Below are 15,269 nucleotides of genomic sequence, written 5' to 3'. Positions count from 1 at the left end.
AAAAGAAAAGTAAAAGACCAACCTTGCCCTTTGAAAATTCTTTTAAAAATAATAAAATATTAGCATCTGAGTCTCATAACAGATGGCAAGGTTGGTATTATCTTTTAAGTACATGAGAACTTCAGCATTAAAAATGCAGTATTATAATTAATCTCATCAGCGTATATTAATTCAGAAAAGTAATTTGATCATCTCACCAGAAGTAGAAAATGCATCCAATAAAATTCAGCATACATTAGGAATTTTAAAACTTCTTGTCAATGGAGGAAATATAAAGGAACTTCTTTAACTTAATAAACAGTATTTATAAACAATAAAAACCTAAAGCATATGTCAAACTAAGTGCTAAAATATTAAAAACATTTTATTTAAAAATGGAAACAGACAAAATTAAATAATGTGTTAGGAATATATACATTAGTGATAAAACTAAAGAAATGTAAAATAACACAAAACTCAAGAAAGTGACTACTTCTGGGTGGGAGGAAGATATAATCAGGACAGGTAGCAAGCACACAAATGGTCACTTCATTATTCTTTAAAAAACACATACAAACACATACACATGGGCACATACACACAAATGCAAAATGCATTAATAACATGTTTACAGATAAGCTAAAATGATTTATTTTGCAAGTGTTAAACAAAACCAAAATAATAGCTAAACTATATAATAACTACAATGGAAATTTTAAAAACATTTCTACACTAAACTTAGGTAATACTTTAACACATTTGGGGAATAACTTCCAAATAAATTGTTCATATAATCATGAGACTAACAGTAGAATTATATGTGAGGTTCATTGTATTTCCTGAATAAAACTATCATAATTAAATTTTAGTGTTTGGGGACCACCCCTCACAATCATGATTGGTTTTTTTAGAGATCTTTTATTTAAAAAAAAAAAAAAAGCAATTCTTTAGTAGTAAGTGAAGGAAGGGGGGAAGCCCTTGTCAAATAAACTCATTTGATCACAGAACTTTCCCCCTCTTAGTTCCATGCACAGCGAAAAAAAAAACTAAGTGGTCCTCCAGTGATGCTAGTGTTGTACACTGAGCAGTAGTGTCATTAGTTTCAGATTTTGTGATGGCCTTGTTCAGGCACAAGCCCTGATATTACTTCGTATGACAACATTTTACAGGAGCGTGGGTGGAGGATAAATTATGAAGACTGGACCCTAGTAGGGCATTGGGGCTAATACAGGAAAATTCTGGTGAAAATCAAGCAGAATTCTGAGTATGCGATGAAAAAAAAAAAGGCTTGATATTGCACAGAAAGAGTGTTTTTATTTGTTTTGCATTGAGGACTGAACTCAGCGGCACTCAACCACCGAGCCACATCCCCAGCCCTATTTTGTATTTTATTTAGAGACGGGTTCTCACTGAGTTGCTTAGTGCCTTGCTGTTGCTGAGGCTGGCTTTGAACTCAAGATCCTTCTGCCCCAGCCTCCCCAAGCTGCTGGGATTACAGGCCTGCACCACCACACCCAGCAAGGGTGCTTTTTGATGGTTTTCCTCTAAAGAAGTCTCTGCATTTTGGGTTCCAAAAAATATATAGGAACCAGATTAGTTCATGTCCATCTGGGAGGGTGTTATAGAAATGGAATTTGTGTATCCTTTGTGTGGCATCCAGCAGAGAAAGCAGGCACTAGTTCCTTCATTTTAAGAAAATGGAGACTGGAATATGTGGGAAGGAGCTGGTAATTAAATTAGGTGCCCATTTTCAGTTTTTCATTCTAAATATGAAGCATTATTTGCCTATATCAATTGTTCATGTTCTGAGTTACCTTAAATATTATTCTTAAATTTTAAAATGTCCCTAAAGTTTCCCAAGAAATGGAATTTCCCATCCTATTTTGTTTTGGTTTTAGTTCTTAAAACATGGTCAAGGGTACTAAAGAGACCAAACCATAATGCATACTGTATACTACCAAGACCAAAAGGCCATTTAGAATCGTGAGGTCCTGACTTCCTCAACTTCTTTTCAAATCTCCAATGACCTGCCCAAGTATTACCAATAGTCAAAATATCCTGATTGAGGAAGACCATGCCAATCGGTCCTCTAAAAAAGAAGACCATTAGAAGTCACAACAGCTTCTTCAAAGTTAAGAAAAATTTTAGGAAGTGATTTCAAAGGCTTTTATATCATGACAAGAGAGTGCAGAAATACCCAGAGAGAGACGGCTTTTTCTTGTAGGGAAAGGAACTTTCCTTTCTACCACGTGCATTCTGATGAATCCTTTTTCTTATTCTTTCTCAGTCTTCATAATTTATCCTCCACCCACCCTCCCCTAAAATGTTATTATACAAAGTAATATCAGTGAGAAAATGACTCTGGATCTGACCCTGTAAAAGGCTAGGTTCTGAGAAGTACCAGATGACAGGACTGGAGCTCCCTCTAGAGCCCATCCTGCCATCAATGGAGGGGTCTTCAGTAAAATGAATGAAGGCTGGGTGGATCCTGCCCTTTTCCCAAGTCCAGCTCATTTCACTGGAGAGAACCATTTCCAAAAGACAAAGAGGTCAGGAAGAGCAGAGCTATTGACTATGATCTACAGGACTGCTCGGCAGTGCTCATCAAGTCTCCAGAAACAGAGTCTGATCAGGCATGCTTATCCAATAAGTTCTCTTGTCTACATCAACACTGGACGGACATTCACCACAAAGGGGATCTTGATAACATGTAGAGCAGAGAATGTTCATTTGCTCATCGTTCAATCCAGTGGTTTGGATCACAGTCATAGATACAGTCATTGCAAATTGATACTGTAATATTATAACAACCTGATGGCTCTAAACATAAAATGAAAACAGTAATATAAACAATTTTTAACTTATTTTAGAAATGAAAGAAACGCAAAGAATCACCATGTCAATGAAAAACTGAGCAATGCAATCATAATTTCAGCATATTTCCTTTTGTGCCTAGGGAAAAACGGATTCACAAATAAAATATTGAGAAACCTAGTTTTTAATCTATTCTAACTACATTCAAAATAGCATGGAAAAAAGGTTACTTCTAAATTGTTACATGATGTTAAAAGAGATCAGAGATATTCATTTTTGTTTTGATAACTGTGAAGAAGAAATAATTTAGGTCAACCTTGATAATTTTTCTCTATATTGGGGGGAACTTAAGACTATCTAAGTGCTTGAGTCTTGACACCATCAAAAAACTGGTCCATACAGTTTTCAAAATGTGGCTTGCTTTTTTCAAGCTGGTTCAGATGAATTTAAAAAAAAGTTTAAAAATAATATTCAAAATACATTCCTGTTACTTTGAGTCACTATTCCACCCAAATAAAATGGAAAGGGCAAGAACTATTAACACAAAATTAAAATCTTAATTGAATATGGCAATTTGTTAGTAAGGTACAAAATCCATTATAGGAATCACAATGTTAGTTTTGTAACACTGCAGTTTATAAAAGGTATTCACAGCCATTTCCTTCCTTGTCCTCAGAGCAAGGTAGATCAGTTATGATACTCAACTATCTTTCATTAGTTTGCACATTGTAAGTTCAATTTTTCTGCCTTCTAAAATGTTGTGAATACTAGCCACTCTTTCAACTCTGATCCCTTCAGTGTAGCTGTAACAATAGTGATTACAGCTAATATATTTTGAGTGCTAACTATGTGGTAGCTTCAGTTTTAAGTGTTTTATGTGCATTAATTCAATAATCCTAGGAATACAGAAGATAGATACTTCTATTTAGAGTCTCATTGGATTGAGAAAATCTAACTCTGAACACATATCTGTCTAGAATTGTTCCCTGTTTTCTTTCTGCTTTAATTTCATACTACCTTTGATGATTCCCTAATATTTGCCCTCTTGGTAAATGCACAGCAATACTTGGTTAGCAGATGATATAGGGGGCAGTGTCTTTTCTTGCTTTGTTTTGCTTTTTTTGAGATGGGGTCCTACTATGTTGCCCAGGTTGGTCTTGAATTTGTGAACTCAAACAATTCTCTCCCCTCAGCCTCCCTAGCATCTGGGACTAGAGGTGTGTGCCACCACTCCTGGCTAAATGATATAGTTTTATTGTCCATGTTTTGCTCATTCTCCCCACCCTTCTCCTTCTCTCCCCCACTTCTCTCTCTCATAAAATTATATAGTCAAATAAAAAGGAAAGTCAGAAATAGTTAGATGACTTCCCCCAAGTCATCCAGCCAATAAATTGCCAAGTCAAGATGTAAATATACTGACCATACTCTCAATTCCCTTTCCCCACCCTAACGCCTTCAGAAGTGCCCAATTTCTATGAAATTGTCTTTGTGACTTAACAATCCTGTTATCCTTCTCCACTTTCACTACAACTTTCAATAAGCAACTCTACTGGAAACATTTCTGCATTTTGCAGGGAAGATATGGATGACCCACAGCCAGTAATCTGGAATTAACACTGTCTTGTACAATTCACAGTCTTAAGATTAATGCCAATGATATTAGAGTTGTAGCCATGGAGATACTATGGGAGAACAACCACCACAGGCTATAATTTAGAGAAATGAAGAGGATGCCATGAGGGATACCTCATCACTCCTGAGAAAAGGGAAGTTTAGTAAACAGGTAGATAATAATTTTCTTGTAAGTAGTAGCTCCTTCCCTTTGTGATAACACAGAACAGTGAAAATGCATATTAAAGATTTGTACCAGAAATTTACATTGGGTTGGGAGGCAAAAGAAAGTGGAAGACATGGCACTGCACTGAGAATTAGATATATGTTAATCTTAGCTTAACCAAAGTGTTATTTTGGAAAGATTCTTAACTTCTCTTACTGTAGGGAAGGGAGTTCCAATTTTGCCTCAGACCACTTATTAGCTCTGTGACCTTGAACAATTTTTAAGCTTCAATTTCTTCATTTGCAAAGTAGGCATAATTCTTACCTTATAGGTGGTTATAAGAGCTAAATAAAATAAAGATTTCCCAAATGTTAGTTGCTGAATAGTTGTTATCTACCATTATTATTTCTTCATCAAGAAAATAGGAGATTGTATTAAATGATTTTTAGTAGCTCTCCAACTTCCAAATGCCTATGAATCTTATTTGGCACTAAGTGAAGTATATTTGTTCAAATGGGGGTTTTGTTTTTAGCTATTGTTTCTCATAAGTGAACCATATCATTTTTTATAGCACAGAGGAACAATCAAATCACATATAATAATTCTAATTTTCAGTCACAATCTAATTGATACACATTAGCAATAAAAGTAATATATGAGGCAAGAAAAAAAAACAAAGGAAATGTTTCAAATTGCTTAGGTCAAGTATATTTTATCTACCTTCTAATACAAAATTACTTATGAATGGTATAAATCTTTCAAAAATTTCCAAGAAGAGATAATTACTTTTCTTAATTTATACTAAATCATCTTTTCTCTGGAAGAGTCTTTCAAACATTTTGATTAGGCCAACAATAAGTAATGCATTTCACATTACAAGCTAGTATATGCAAACATATGTGCAAGTATGTAAAAATAAGTTTATAAAATCCTTATTATCTGCATTGCATTCCTATTTTCTATTCTATTTTAATCCAAATTCTAATGTTAATTATTATCTACTAAGCTGATATCATAACCATTAAAGGGTCACAAACTACAGCTTTTAAAACACTACATTACAATTCCCTGCCCTGTGAAGGTTTTTGTAACATACCAGGTGGTCAGTACTAGCCATGTCCCATCAATTGATTAAAATGTAGATATTCTGTTAACTAATATTTGGCATCACTCAAGTCCACAATATCACTGATTATTAACAATCTAAAATTTAGATGAATTAATCTAGTGTGGCTCTCTATGTTCTTAAAATGCTCTGTAAATATATTCACCCAAATGTTCATTGTAAATCTCCTTTCCCCAATGAAGGCATTATAGAAATCAATTTAGCCTCTTGGTCTGCAGCTACATTTTTTAAAGAGAAACTGTACAACAATTCTTCTTTAAATTTTACAATGACATTTTCTTTCTTAGGTTGGCTTATTTTAATTCTTCTCAATATTTTTATCTGCCATACAAGAAGTTTGATCATCTCTGCCTTTGAATAACTTGATCTTAGAGTCTATATTAATTTTCTGAATGGAGGTGAGAGCCAGTTTTTCTTTCTTGGTAAAAGGTTTGCACATACCTATGCACCATAAACACATATTCCCATTCACTACTTTTCCTGTGTGAATATGCTTTAAGACATTGATGATGTCAAATTCAACAGGCTTTTGATGTTATCAAATTCCACAGGCTTTTCAACCTTGAATTTCATTGTCTATTTTCTATTCATAATTCATTTATTTTTGATGTCACTATTCTATGTCCCTGTCATTCTTCACAGCTGGATCTGTTTTCCTGTTTATCAAATACTGAGCTTTCAATCAGTGATGATACACATTTCCCATTTCAATTCTGTGGCATATCACTTTTTAAAATTTGTTTGTTTGTTCGTTCCTGGGGATTGATTCTAGGGGTGATTTACCACTGAGGTATACCCCCAGCCCTTTCAATTTTTTATTTTGAGACAGAGTCTTGCTAAGATGCTGAGGTTGGTCTCAAACTTCCCATCCTCCTGCCTCAGCCTCCTGAAATGATAGTGATTACAGGCATGTGCCACTGTGCCCAGCAGCACCTCACTCTTGATCTTCATTGAAACTACCCAAGGACCTTGCAAAACATTCCTTCCTCCCCACCCCCAGTATTTCCAAAATCAGTCTCCACACACTTAAATGAATTGCCCTATGATGCCCTGCTTACTAAATCTAATGTTGAGTTCTCTTCAAAATCATCTCTTCCATTGTTTTCTAACAAAACATGGTCTGGCAAAGACCATGGAGAATGCTGATTAGTTATGTTCTGCATGTCTGCTTCCAAATTAAGGCTGCTTTTCAGATCTACAACTATTTATTATTCATTTCCATTACCTTTCACTACTCTTCCACTAGGTCTTTCATTGATAGGTCCTAATCTCAATATTTTGGACAGTCAGAAAAGTTAACTTCACTCATATTATCATTTAAGATCTTTCCTCTTGTTGACCACACAAAAGTAGCCCCTACCATGCTGCAGACCTTGGTTTAGTTAGGCTGAGAAAGATGTCAAAACTCAGATATTGCAATTCCATGCCAGCAAATCTACTTCAGAAAGTTTTGATTTCTTCTTTCACTCTTTCCAATAGTAGTCAAACATGGTTCATATCTATATTAATAAAAAAATATGTCCCTTCCTCTTACAAGCTACTCATTATAACAGAGGAGATGGCAAAGATGCTCACTCACAATTACACTTAGGACAATTGAAATTCTGAATAGTACCAGGACCCTTTACCATAGTCATAATTTGAGAGCTTGTGTCTTTAATTATGATGTTAATTGTGTCAACATTCAGGGTGCTGAGAGAGGTTGTTTATTTCTTTCTTTGAAATGCTCCAGTGACTTTTCATAATAGCACTATGCTTAAGTAATCAAATAATTTATCTACTATGCTATATGAAGGAGTCTCTTACTGTCATTAATATCTTGTTATTATTAAGAATAAAGGTCAGCTTCTTGGTCTTTCCCTATATTAAATAAAAATGCCAGTTGATTCATTATAAGTAAAATTCCCATTAATTAAATCTGGTGATGACCGCCAAAGTTCAAATATATTATGAAAATTACATTTTAAAACTAGCTCAGCTGTCATGCTATTAAGCCCCCAAATTAGAATTCTTCTGGAATTCTTTGTTTCACGCCAGGGTGAGCCAAAATTCTCTCTACTTGTCTCCCACAGTTTATCTCCTCACACCACACAGGGAAGTGCACTGAGCCACACATTGCAACTCTAACTATATGCTCTGCTGTTCCCCCGCCCCCATTTAAAATTTTGCTCACTTTGAAAGGTTTCTGAGGTAAGTGCAATATATGACCTGGCCATCTGCACTCTTTGCTGGGCCATAGCATCAATCCAGAGAAAAGCAATAATTAACAAATAGGTGTTAAGCATTTGATATTCCTCACTTTGGGTAGGCTTTTATTATATTTATTATTTATTTACAGACAAGTAAGCATCTTGTTAACATTTTTACAGTGAAAAGAGGCTTCTATTCAGATATACAACTAGGGAAAACACTCCTAATAATGTATGATATGGGTTATATGGGACCTGTTATTTTTCACAGATCTTCACTTAAAATTTAGCTGTTATCAAAATTGTTTGTTTTGACACTAACATTTATATATTTTCCAACATTTCCTCAATTGTCAAATTCCCTGACACACAACATATAAGAAAAAGAAACAGTTTCTAAAATTATTTCAACTCATTTGCTTGCAAGTTTGTCTTGGTAAAGAGAAAGTTATTATTTAAATTAAAATTTAAATCAACAGATAAAATTATATACACCATAAGTGGAATGTGTTGTTAGATAATAAAAACTTCCCTCGATAGCAGAATACATTCTTCCCTCTGTACCTGAGAGAATGTTTACAATGTTCTTGCAAGGTAAAAAGCTTCTTTCAGGACATTCTACAGCACTGAATTCAGGATGGATTAGCAGCTTTCTGAGGTAAGAATTTATTTCTCACACTGCTCAGCACTAGTCAGATGGTAAGGCCTGGGGCTTGTCCTGAACACTAAGTCCTCACTTGAGTAAATCCCAAGCTTGTACCCTCTTCAGAGCACCTCCATCAGCTCTCCTCACATAGCACACTCCATCTGAGCAGCTGGGGCAGGCTCCCTGCTACTCCAAGAGCACATCCACACTAATGTTCAGTAAAAAAGAAGTAATAAAGTGAAGAAAAGACACACTCTTCTCCAGTTCTGATTGCTCCTGAAGTACATAAGGAAATCCAACCTGGAACAGGTTCCTGCTCTGCATGAAAGAAAGCCTAATCTCTTGGTTCTTACATAAAAGCACCATTTTGAATGCTGTAATTTTTTTCATAAGAAACTAAGTGATAAGGGAAATTTGCCTAAAGTCTGAGATATGGTTATCTTTCAATATTACAATAAAGGTTATTACCTATACATAAGGAAAGCCCCTATTTGGGGAAAAGCTCCTCATAAATTAGGCTCTCATGTCACACCCATTGCCAATAAATAGGGAAGAGTTCTTTCACTGCGGTCATTGCTGATGCCACTGTGAAAGATAAGTATCATGGTTTTCAAGGTATACAGCACTGTCTTCTCACTATAGTATGTAGGAAATTTAAGATCACTCCTTCCTACCTTTTTTCTTTGCCCCATTAGTCATTCTCTTTTTCATTCATTAACTCAACAAAAGTGTACTGGATATCTAGTGTGTGCCAGACACACACATACTCTACGATGTGCCAGGATAGAGCAATAATAACAAGACAACAGCAACCATACCTACATTCACACAGAGCTTGCTTGCTATGAGCCAGGCACTAAATATACACATCAGCTCACTTAATCCTTGCACTAATCTCCTGAAGTAGGTAAAGTTACAAGCCTATTTTCAGATGAACAACATATATACAGAAAGATTAATTCCCAGGTTGCCTAGTCAGTGTCAGATCCAGGCTTCAAACCTGTATCTTTTAACTCCATTGTCTATGCTCTTGACCTCCATGCCATATAAAGAAAAACGAGGACTTAGGGAACTTTCCGGGTACTGGGTAAGAAAGACATTAAACAAACACACAAACAGCCTGTAATCTCAAATGTTGATGAGATCAATAAGAGGAGGGTACTATGTGTGAGGATGGCATAACACTGCAGAGGTTCTTATTGCAGGCTAAGCAATGCAGTGATGATCTTTAGTGACTCTCACTTCACCTAAATGACAACATTATAAATTTAAGAAAGTAAACTAGCTAAAAAAAAATTGGGGGAAACAAAGACTGGGAGGAATTTACTAAACAATTTGGCCCTTAAGCCTTGCTATAAAGCCCTGCCATCTTTTTTTATATACTCAGAATGATGAGGAATCTGGAAAATGGAACCCATTTCTGTTCCTATCTCTCTGAGAAAATCTATTCTTCATAAATGAGAGTAACTATCTCCTCATCTGCTGCCTTCCACCAGGAAATCCATGGTGTATTCAAAACCCTTAAAGTCTACCTGAATATTATCATATAAAATATATGATGATATCATACATATGTATATATGTATACATAGAGAGAGGGAGGTGGAGGGATTTCTTTGGTCTAAAATCTTGAATACACAGGCTCCTCAGAACAATTCAAGGTATTGCTTACTGTTAGAAAAACAAGCAAAACATCTCTGTTATTTGGCAATGAATAGACTTGAAACAGACTGAAATACGTTTTAAAGAAAACAGGAGCATAGAAACAAAGGATCAAGTTCCCAGAAGGACAAAATTCTCTCTTTATCTTGATTTAACAATAACACTCCCCACCACCAAAATAACCCTAGACTTTATTACGTTACTTGACCAATTACAGATCTACTTCTTTCTTACAGTGTCAAATCATGCAGAAAACAAAAACAAAAGTTTTTCTTAAGAGTTATCTGACTATCTATCTGATAGACTTGGGATAGTTCTGTATCTCTGATTGTCATGATTTATTTCATGTATTATTTTTATGTCTTCTGTCCTTAAATCAGGCATGGTCTCAAAGGACAGGATTTTACCCAAAGGTAGTGTGACATATTTGCTCTTAGTTCTGTGTTTCCAAGCGTCTCTCTTCTGAGGTTGATAATGATTTAAAGAGGCAAGGGAGAGGGCAATGTGTTCTTAATGGTGGCAATAATTATATTTGTATCACATATCTAGATAGATAAGCAACATCACTTCCAGGTCCAATAAATTAAGTAATTTTTCTGTTTCATCATTCAGAGTCATAAAAAAGAATAATTTTTGATGCTATATTGTCATAAGAAGGTCTCTGCAGCATTTAAATGTATCATTTCCTATAGGATTTTATTTTACTTGACTCTGATTTATGATATTACCACATTAAAATGCTTAGGTAACTAAATATATAAGTTAATTACTCGACTTCTAATGAGGATTCAATAGTCTCTAGTAAGAATATGGTACATTAGGTCTCATCTTTCATATGTAGTAAATTAACTTGAGATTAACCTAGGTAAACTATAAGCATGAGACGCCTATGTAATATTAAAGAGATATAGTCTAAAGGTTAGAGGCTCAATTTTCAAAGAAACTTCAGGACATTATGTCAAGTTTATTATTAGTGTTATGACATGAAAAATTTTAAAACCTGAAATCATATTAAACATGAAATTCTTCAGAAATGTCACATATACCTCATTTTTAAAAAATCTGTGCATATAATTGACTTTGATTTGCATTTGACCCATTATCATAATCCATTCTTCTTTTATTAATGTACTTCATTAATAAATAACTACAAGTAAACACTAAATAAATTGCAAATAAACATTTTTAAGAAGTATGCTACTTAAAGATATGGACTTCTCAAAAAGTCAGTGAATATCCTTATATCTTCTGTGATACAAAGCCTCTCATCATGTTTTATATGACATGGAAACTAGAATAGCATATTGATTTCAAGTATCTGAAAACAAGACATTATATTTCAGTATCCAGCATAAATGATTTTTATATGCACTATTTCAGGAGAAGGAAAGAAAAAATGATAATGGTTACAGTTTGTACTAATTTCATTCCCAAAGACCATCTTCTTTCTTTCCTTTTATTTAAATATATGGGTTTAGAATATTAAGCCTCATAAAAATAAAATACTTAATAATGTATTATTGGGAAATCACCTACAAATTACTTTCAGAGTAATTTGAAAACAATCTAATTTGAATCACCAGTCTAAATAGGTCATTTAACTTAGAAAAATTAAAATTAGCTGTGCAGGGTCAATTCTTTTCCTAAAACATCTGCATCCTGTTTGTCCTATTCAAAGTCAAACCAGAGCTGTCAAGAACAACCATAATATACAAATTTATTCCAAATCTCAGAGTTAATCTGCTCCAGAAATATCTATAAAAGTTAATATTATATATAGGGGGGAACCAAAATGAGGGAGTTCTTCAAGAAGTTGGGGTAGAGGGACAGAAGGAGAAGGTGAACTCTTGTATTTCAGGAAGGTGATAGCATGTGGGAGGGGGATAGGCCTCAGCTGGTGCTCATTTCTTGTTTTCCACATATATACTTTCACAGTAAATGCAAGTCAAAATCAGTCAAGACACATATAAAACAAAACAAACATTTCCATGCAAGTTTAGTCTTCCACAAGCTTTTCTTATATCAAACTAACGATATATGATCATGAAACTTAATGTTATCCACCACCTTTAAGGATTTAATCAACTTATGACATTCTGATAAACTCAGGAATTAAATCCCTACTTCCCAGAAAAATCTCAGAAATAAACAACAAAATATTGAACTAAGATCCTTAAAGAATTAGAATAATAAAATAAAACTAAAAACAAATGAGAAATTTTGGCTGCCTGAGGCGTTCAATATTCCTTCACAACCAAATCACTCATAAAAACAAAAGGACCTCAACAATGTCGGAACACTAAGGTGTCAAGGATCCAAGGACCCTTGACTTTAGAAGGAAGGACACACAAGGTAGCTGACAGAGAATGGCATCAGGGGAGCTACAATAGCAGTCAGTTTTGTTTCAGGACTCTTCAAAGCCATCAGGAAATTCATTTCTTCTTCTTTCTGGTTTAAAAGTAACTTTGATGCTCAGATGCAAAAAAAAAAGAAGTACTTTCATATTCACCAGCTGGCAACAACCTATCTACAAGCAGAGTGATCAGAGATGCTAATGAAACAGGTTTTCTATTTGCCCACTTCCATAACACCACTTTCTCAAAATGAGATTTTGAGAAATCTTGATTCCCGCAAGACGTCTGTTTAAAGATGAAATGGAAGGACCTTTGCTCTGACAAGGAGGCAAACTGAAGACTTAGCATTGGGGAATTGCTAAGGAACACTCTAAGCTACATTTTTCTTAAAAGGATGAAGCCCAAGACAATTAGGATTTACTCATCTCCAGATGGATGATAAAATATTTATAATTGCCCAGGACAGAAAAACAATTTCACTCCAACTCCCCACAAAACACACACACACACACACACACACACACTGAAGCACAAATAGTCACAGAGAGGGTCAGAGCTTGCTCCTTCCTCTACAAGGTCTCCAGAGCCGCTTTTCACCTCCCTGTGCCAGTTCCTCCGCGCGCGCCCCACCACCACCATCTAGCCCAACCTCTCTAAGCTGCCACTTCGCCGCACCCCCTCTCCCCCCCTGTCCCGTAATCTTTAGTTCTGAGCAGCCCAGCAACCACTCTGCCTCCAGCGCGTCCCTCTGGGTGGCGTCCCTCGCACTTGGGAGGTTCTCGAAAGCCTCCGGACTGGTGCTAGTGCCCAGGCTGGGGAACCCCGGGGGTTCCGGCCTTTTAGGGCTCCTTCCCCACACTCCTCAGCCCGAGAGGATTAAGTTGTCTGGCATCCCACAGCGCGCACAGCCCCCACCCCTCCCAGTCCAGCCCCTCCCGGGCTTGAACGCCCAGGGGTCCCTTGCCTCCGCGGAGGTGAGCGTGCACTCACCAGAGGTGAGCTGCATCCAGGCACATATCTTGTACACGGTGGCCGTGTTGCAGAAGAAGAAGAGGGTAAAGCAAACGATGCATGCGATGATGAGCATCATGGAGAGGCCGATGAAGAAGGAGGCGGCTTTGAAGGCGCCCGAGGGCAACGTGGAGAAGTCCGTGAAGCTGCCCCTGCAGGTCAGCTCCCGGGAGAAGCCGTTGCCGATGCAGTAGTGGAAGAGCCCGAAATAGCCGGCTTGCGGGGTGTCCACGCCGTCACCGATCCAGTAGGGCTGGATGAAGCACACCACGTTGACGATGGCAAAGCAGATGGTGAAGATGGCCCACAGCACGCCGATGGCCCGCGAGTTCCGCACATAGTTGGTGTGGTACAGCTTGGCAGCCTCCTGAGCCGGGAGCATCGCGGCGGCGGCGGCGGCAGCGGCGGCGGCTCCGGGCATTCTCCCCCTCCTCCTCCTCCGCCTCCCGGTCCTCCGCCTCCCCCCGCCTCTCGGCGCGCAGGAGACACACTCACGGAGCCGCGCGCGCTGCAACTCCCCTGCCTCCGCCTCAGCCCAACAGCACCAGTTCCAGAGTCTGCATCCTCGCTCCCGGAAGGAGGGCGGGGGAGCTCGGAGCACCCCTCCGGCTCGCCTGGCACAGCCTCCCGGCCCCCCTCCCTCCCTCCCTCCTGGCCCGGGCTCCAGCCCTCCTCACCACTCTCCACCCTTCTTCCCGCCGCTGCCGCTGCAGCTGCAGCAGCTGAAGGCGGCAAATCCCGCACGCCCCCCTCTTGGTTCCCAGTCTCTGGCTGGGCCCACGCTGCCAGTGCCCAGGGCGCAGAGAACCGCGGGGACCCTGGAACGCCCCTTAAGTGGCGGGCGCAAACCAGAGAAGCGGGCCTGGAGTTTGGGGAGCGGGCGTAATCTAATGATGGGGACCGGAGCACCCACGGGAATCCCAGAGACACCTCCGGGATCCCGGCTGGTGTTAGGAGCTGGGCTCAGGAGACTGATTCTGGGAACATTTCATCGCCGCACAGCAACGTGCTTAGACCTCTGCTTCTTTTAGCGAGGGGCAGCGCGGCAGGTGCAAGCGAAAAATGTCAAGGGAAAGGAGACATACTGCCCCCCAGAGACCTCCCTGTTACTACCACAGAACTGCCCACACCACTCCCCCACCCGTGCTAACTCCTCAGTACTTCAGGTACACAGGTAGAGACAGAAGTTGAGCAGGAGTCCGATAATCAATCACGTAAAAAGACAAACCTCAAGGTGGTTTCCTTATCTTATGCAGCCAAATGAATTATGGCCAATTGATGATATAGATTGTCTTTACCTCAAAACCTTCCCGTAGATGGGGCTTGTGTGGGCACGGAAGTGAAAACATCAGGTAGTTTGGCCAGTGTTCCATTTATTACCCAAACATTCATTGACAGTTGTAATGTGCTAAGGATACAATAAGGATGGCCAACAGATGATGTTTTAATTGTCTAGGTATTCCCACTTCACCCACAACCCAAAGCTTCAGTTAACCAGAGAGTTGTTTTTCAGGGCACTTTCCCCTGAATTATCCATATATGACTTTACATCCATGGAGCATTGCTGTTTTATGTCTGTGCCTTGTGCTATTTCCTTTGCTTATTTCAGGCCCCCTGCGTTTTCCAGGTTTTCAATTGCTCTTTTTAGTCCCTTCACTTCTCTTTTTTTTTTTTTTTTGGCTATTTTTTTGTTGTTGTTGTTCCTTCTGAC

General features: G+C 38.1%; 1 protein-coding gene across 2 annotated transcripts in view; it reads right to left on the bottom strand.

Moving 5' to 3' along the window:
- Lhfpl3 (LHFPL tetraspan subfamily member 3) overlaps positions 1-13,994 on the bottom strand; it is a 529,118-nt gene extending 515,124 nt beyond the window's left edge. For both annotated transcript variants that reach the window (XM_058585507.1, XM_058585506.1), the window contains exon 1: positions 13,538-13,994. In XM_058585507.1, the coding sequence (XP_058441490.1) occupies positions 13,538-13,979 (442 nt within the window). In that variant the 5' untranslated portion in view covers positions 13,980-13,994. The remainder of the gene's footprint in view (positions 1-13,537) is intronic.
- Positions 13,995-15,269: the final 1,275 nt, after the last annotated feature.

This window comes from Marmota monax, unplaced genomic scaffold (genome assembly GCF_021218885.2).
Source record: "Marmota monax isolate L192 unplaced genomic scaffold, Marmota_monax_Labrador192_F-V1.1 WCK01_AAM20220418_F8-fsc00065, whole genome shotgun sequence".
Classification (NCBI taxonomy): domain Eukaryota; kingdom Metazoa; phylum Chordata; class Mammalia; order Rodentia; family Sciuridae; genus Marmota; species Marmota monax.
Note: the sequence above shows the minus strand (reverse complement) of the source record. Positions and strands in the feature narration are given on the sequence as shown.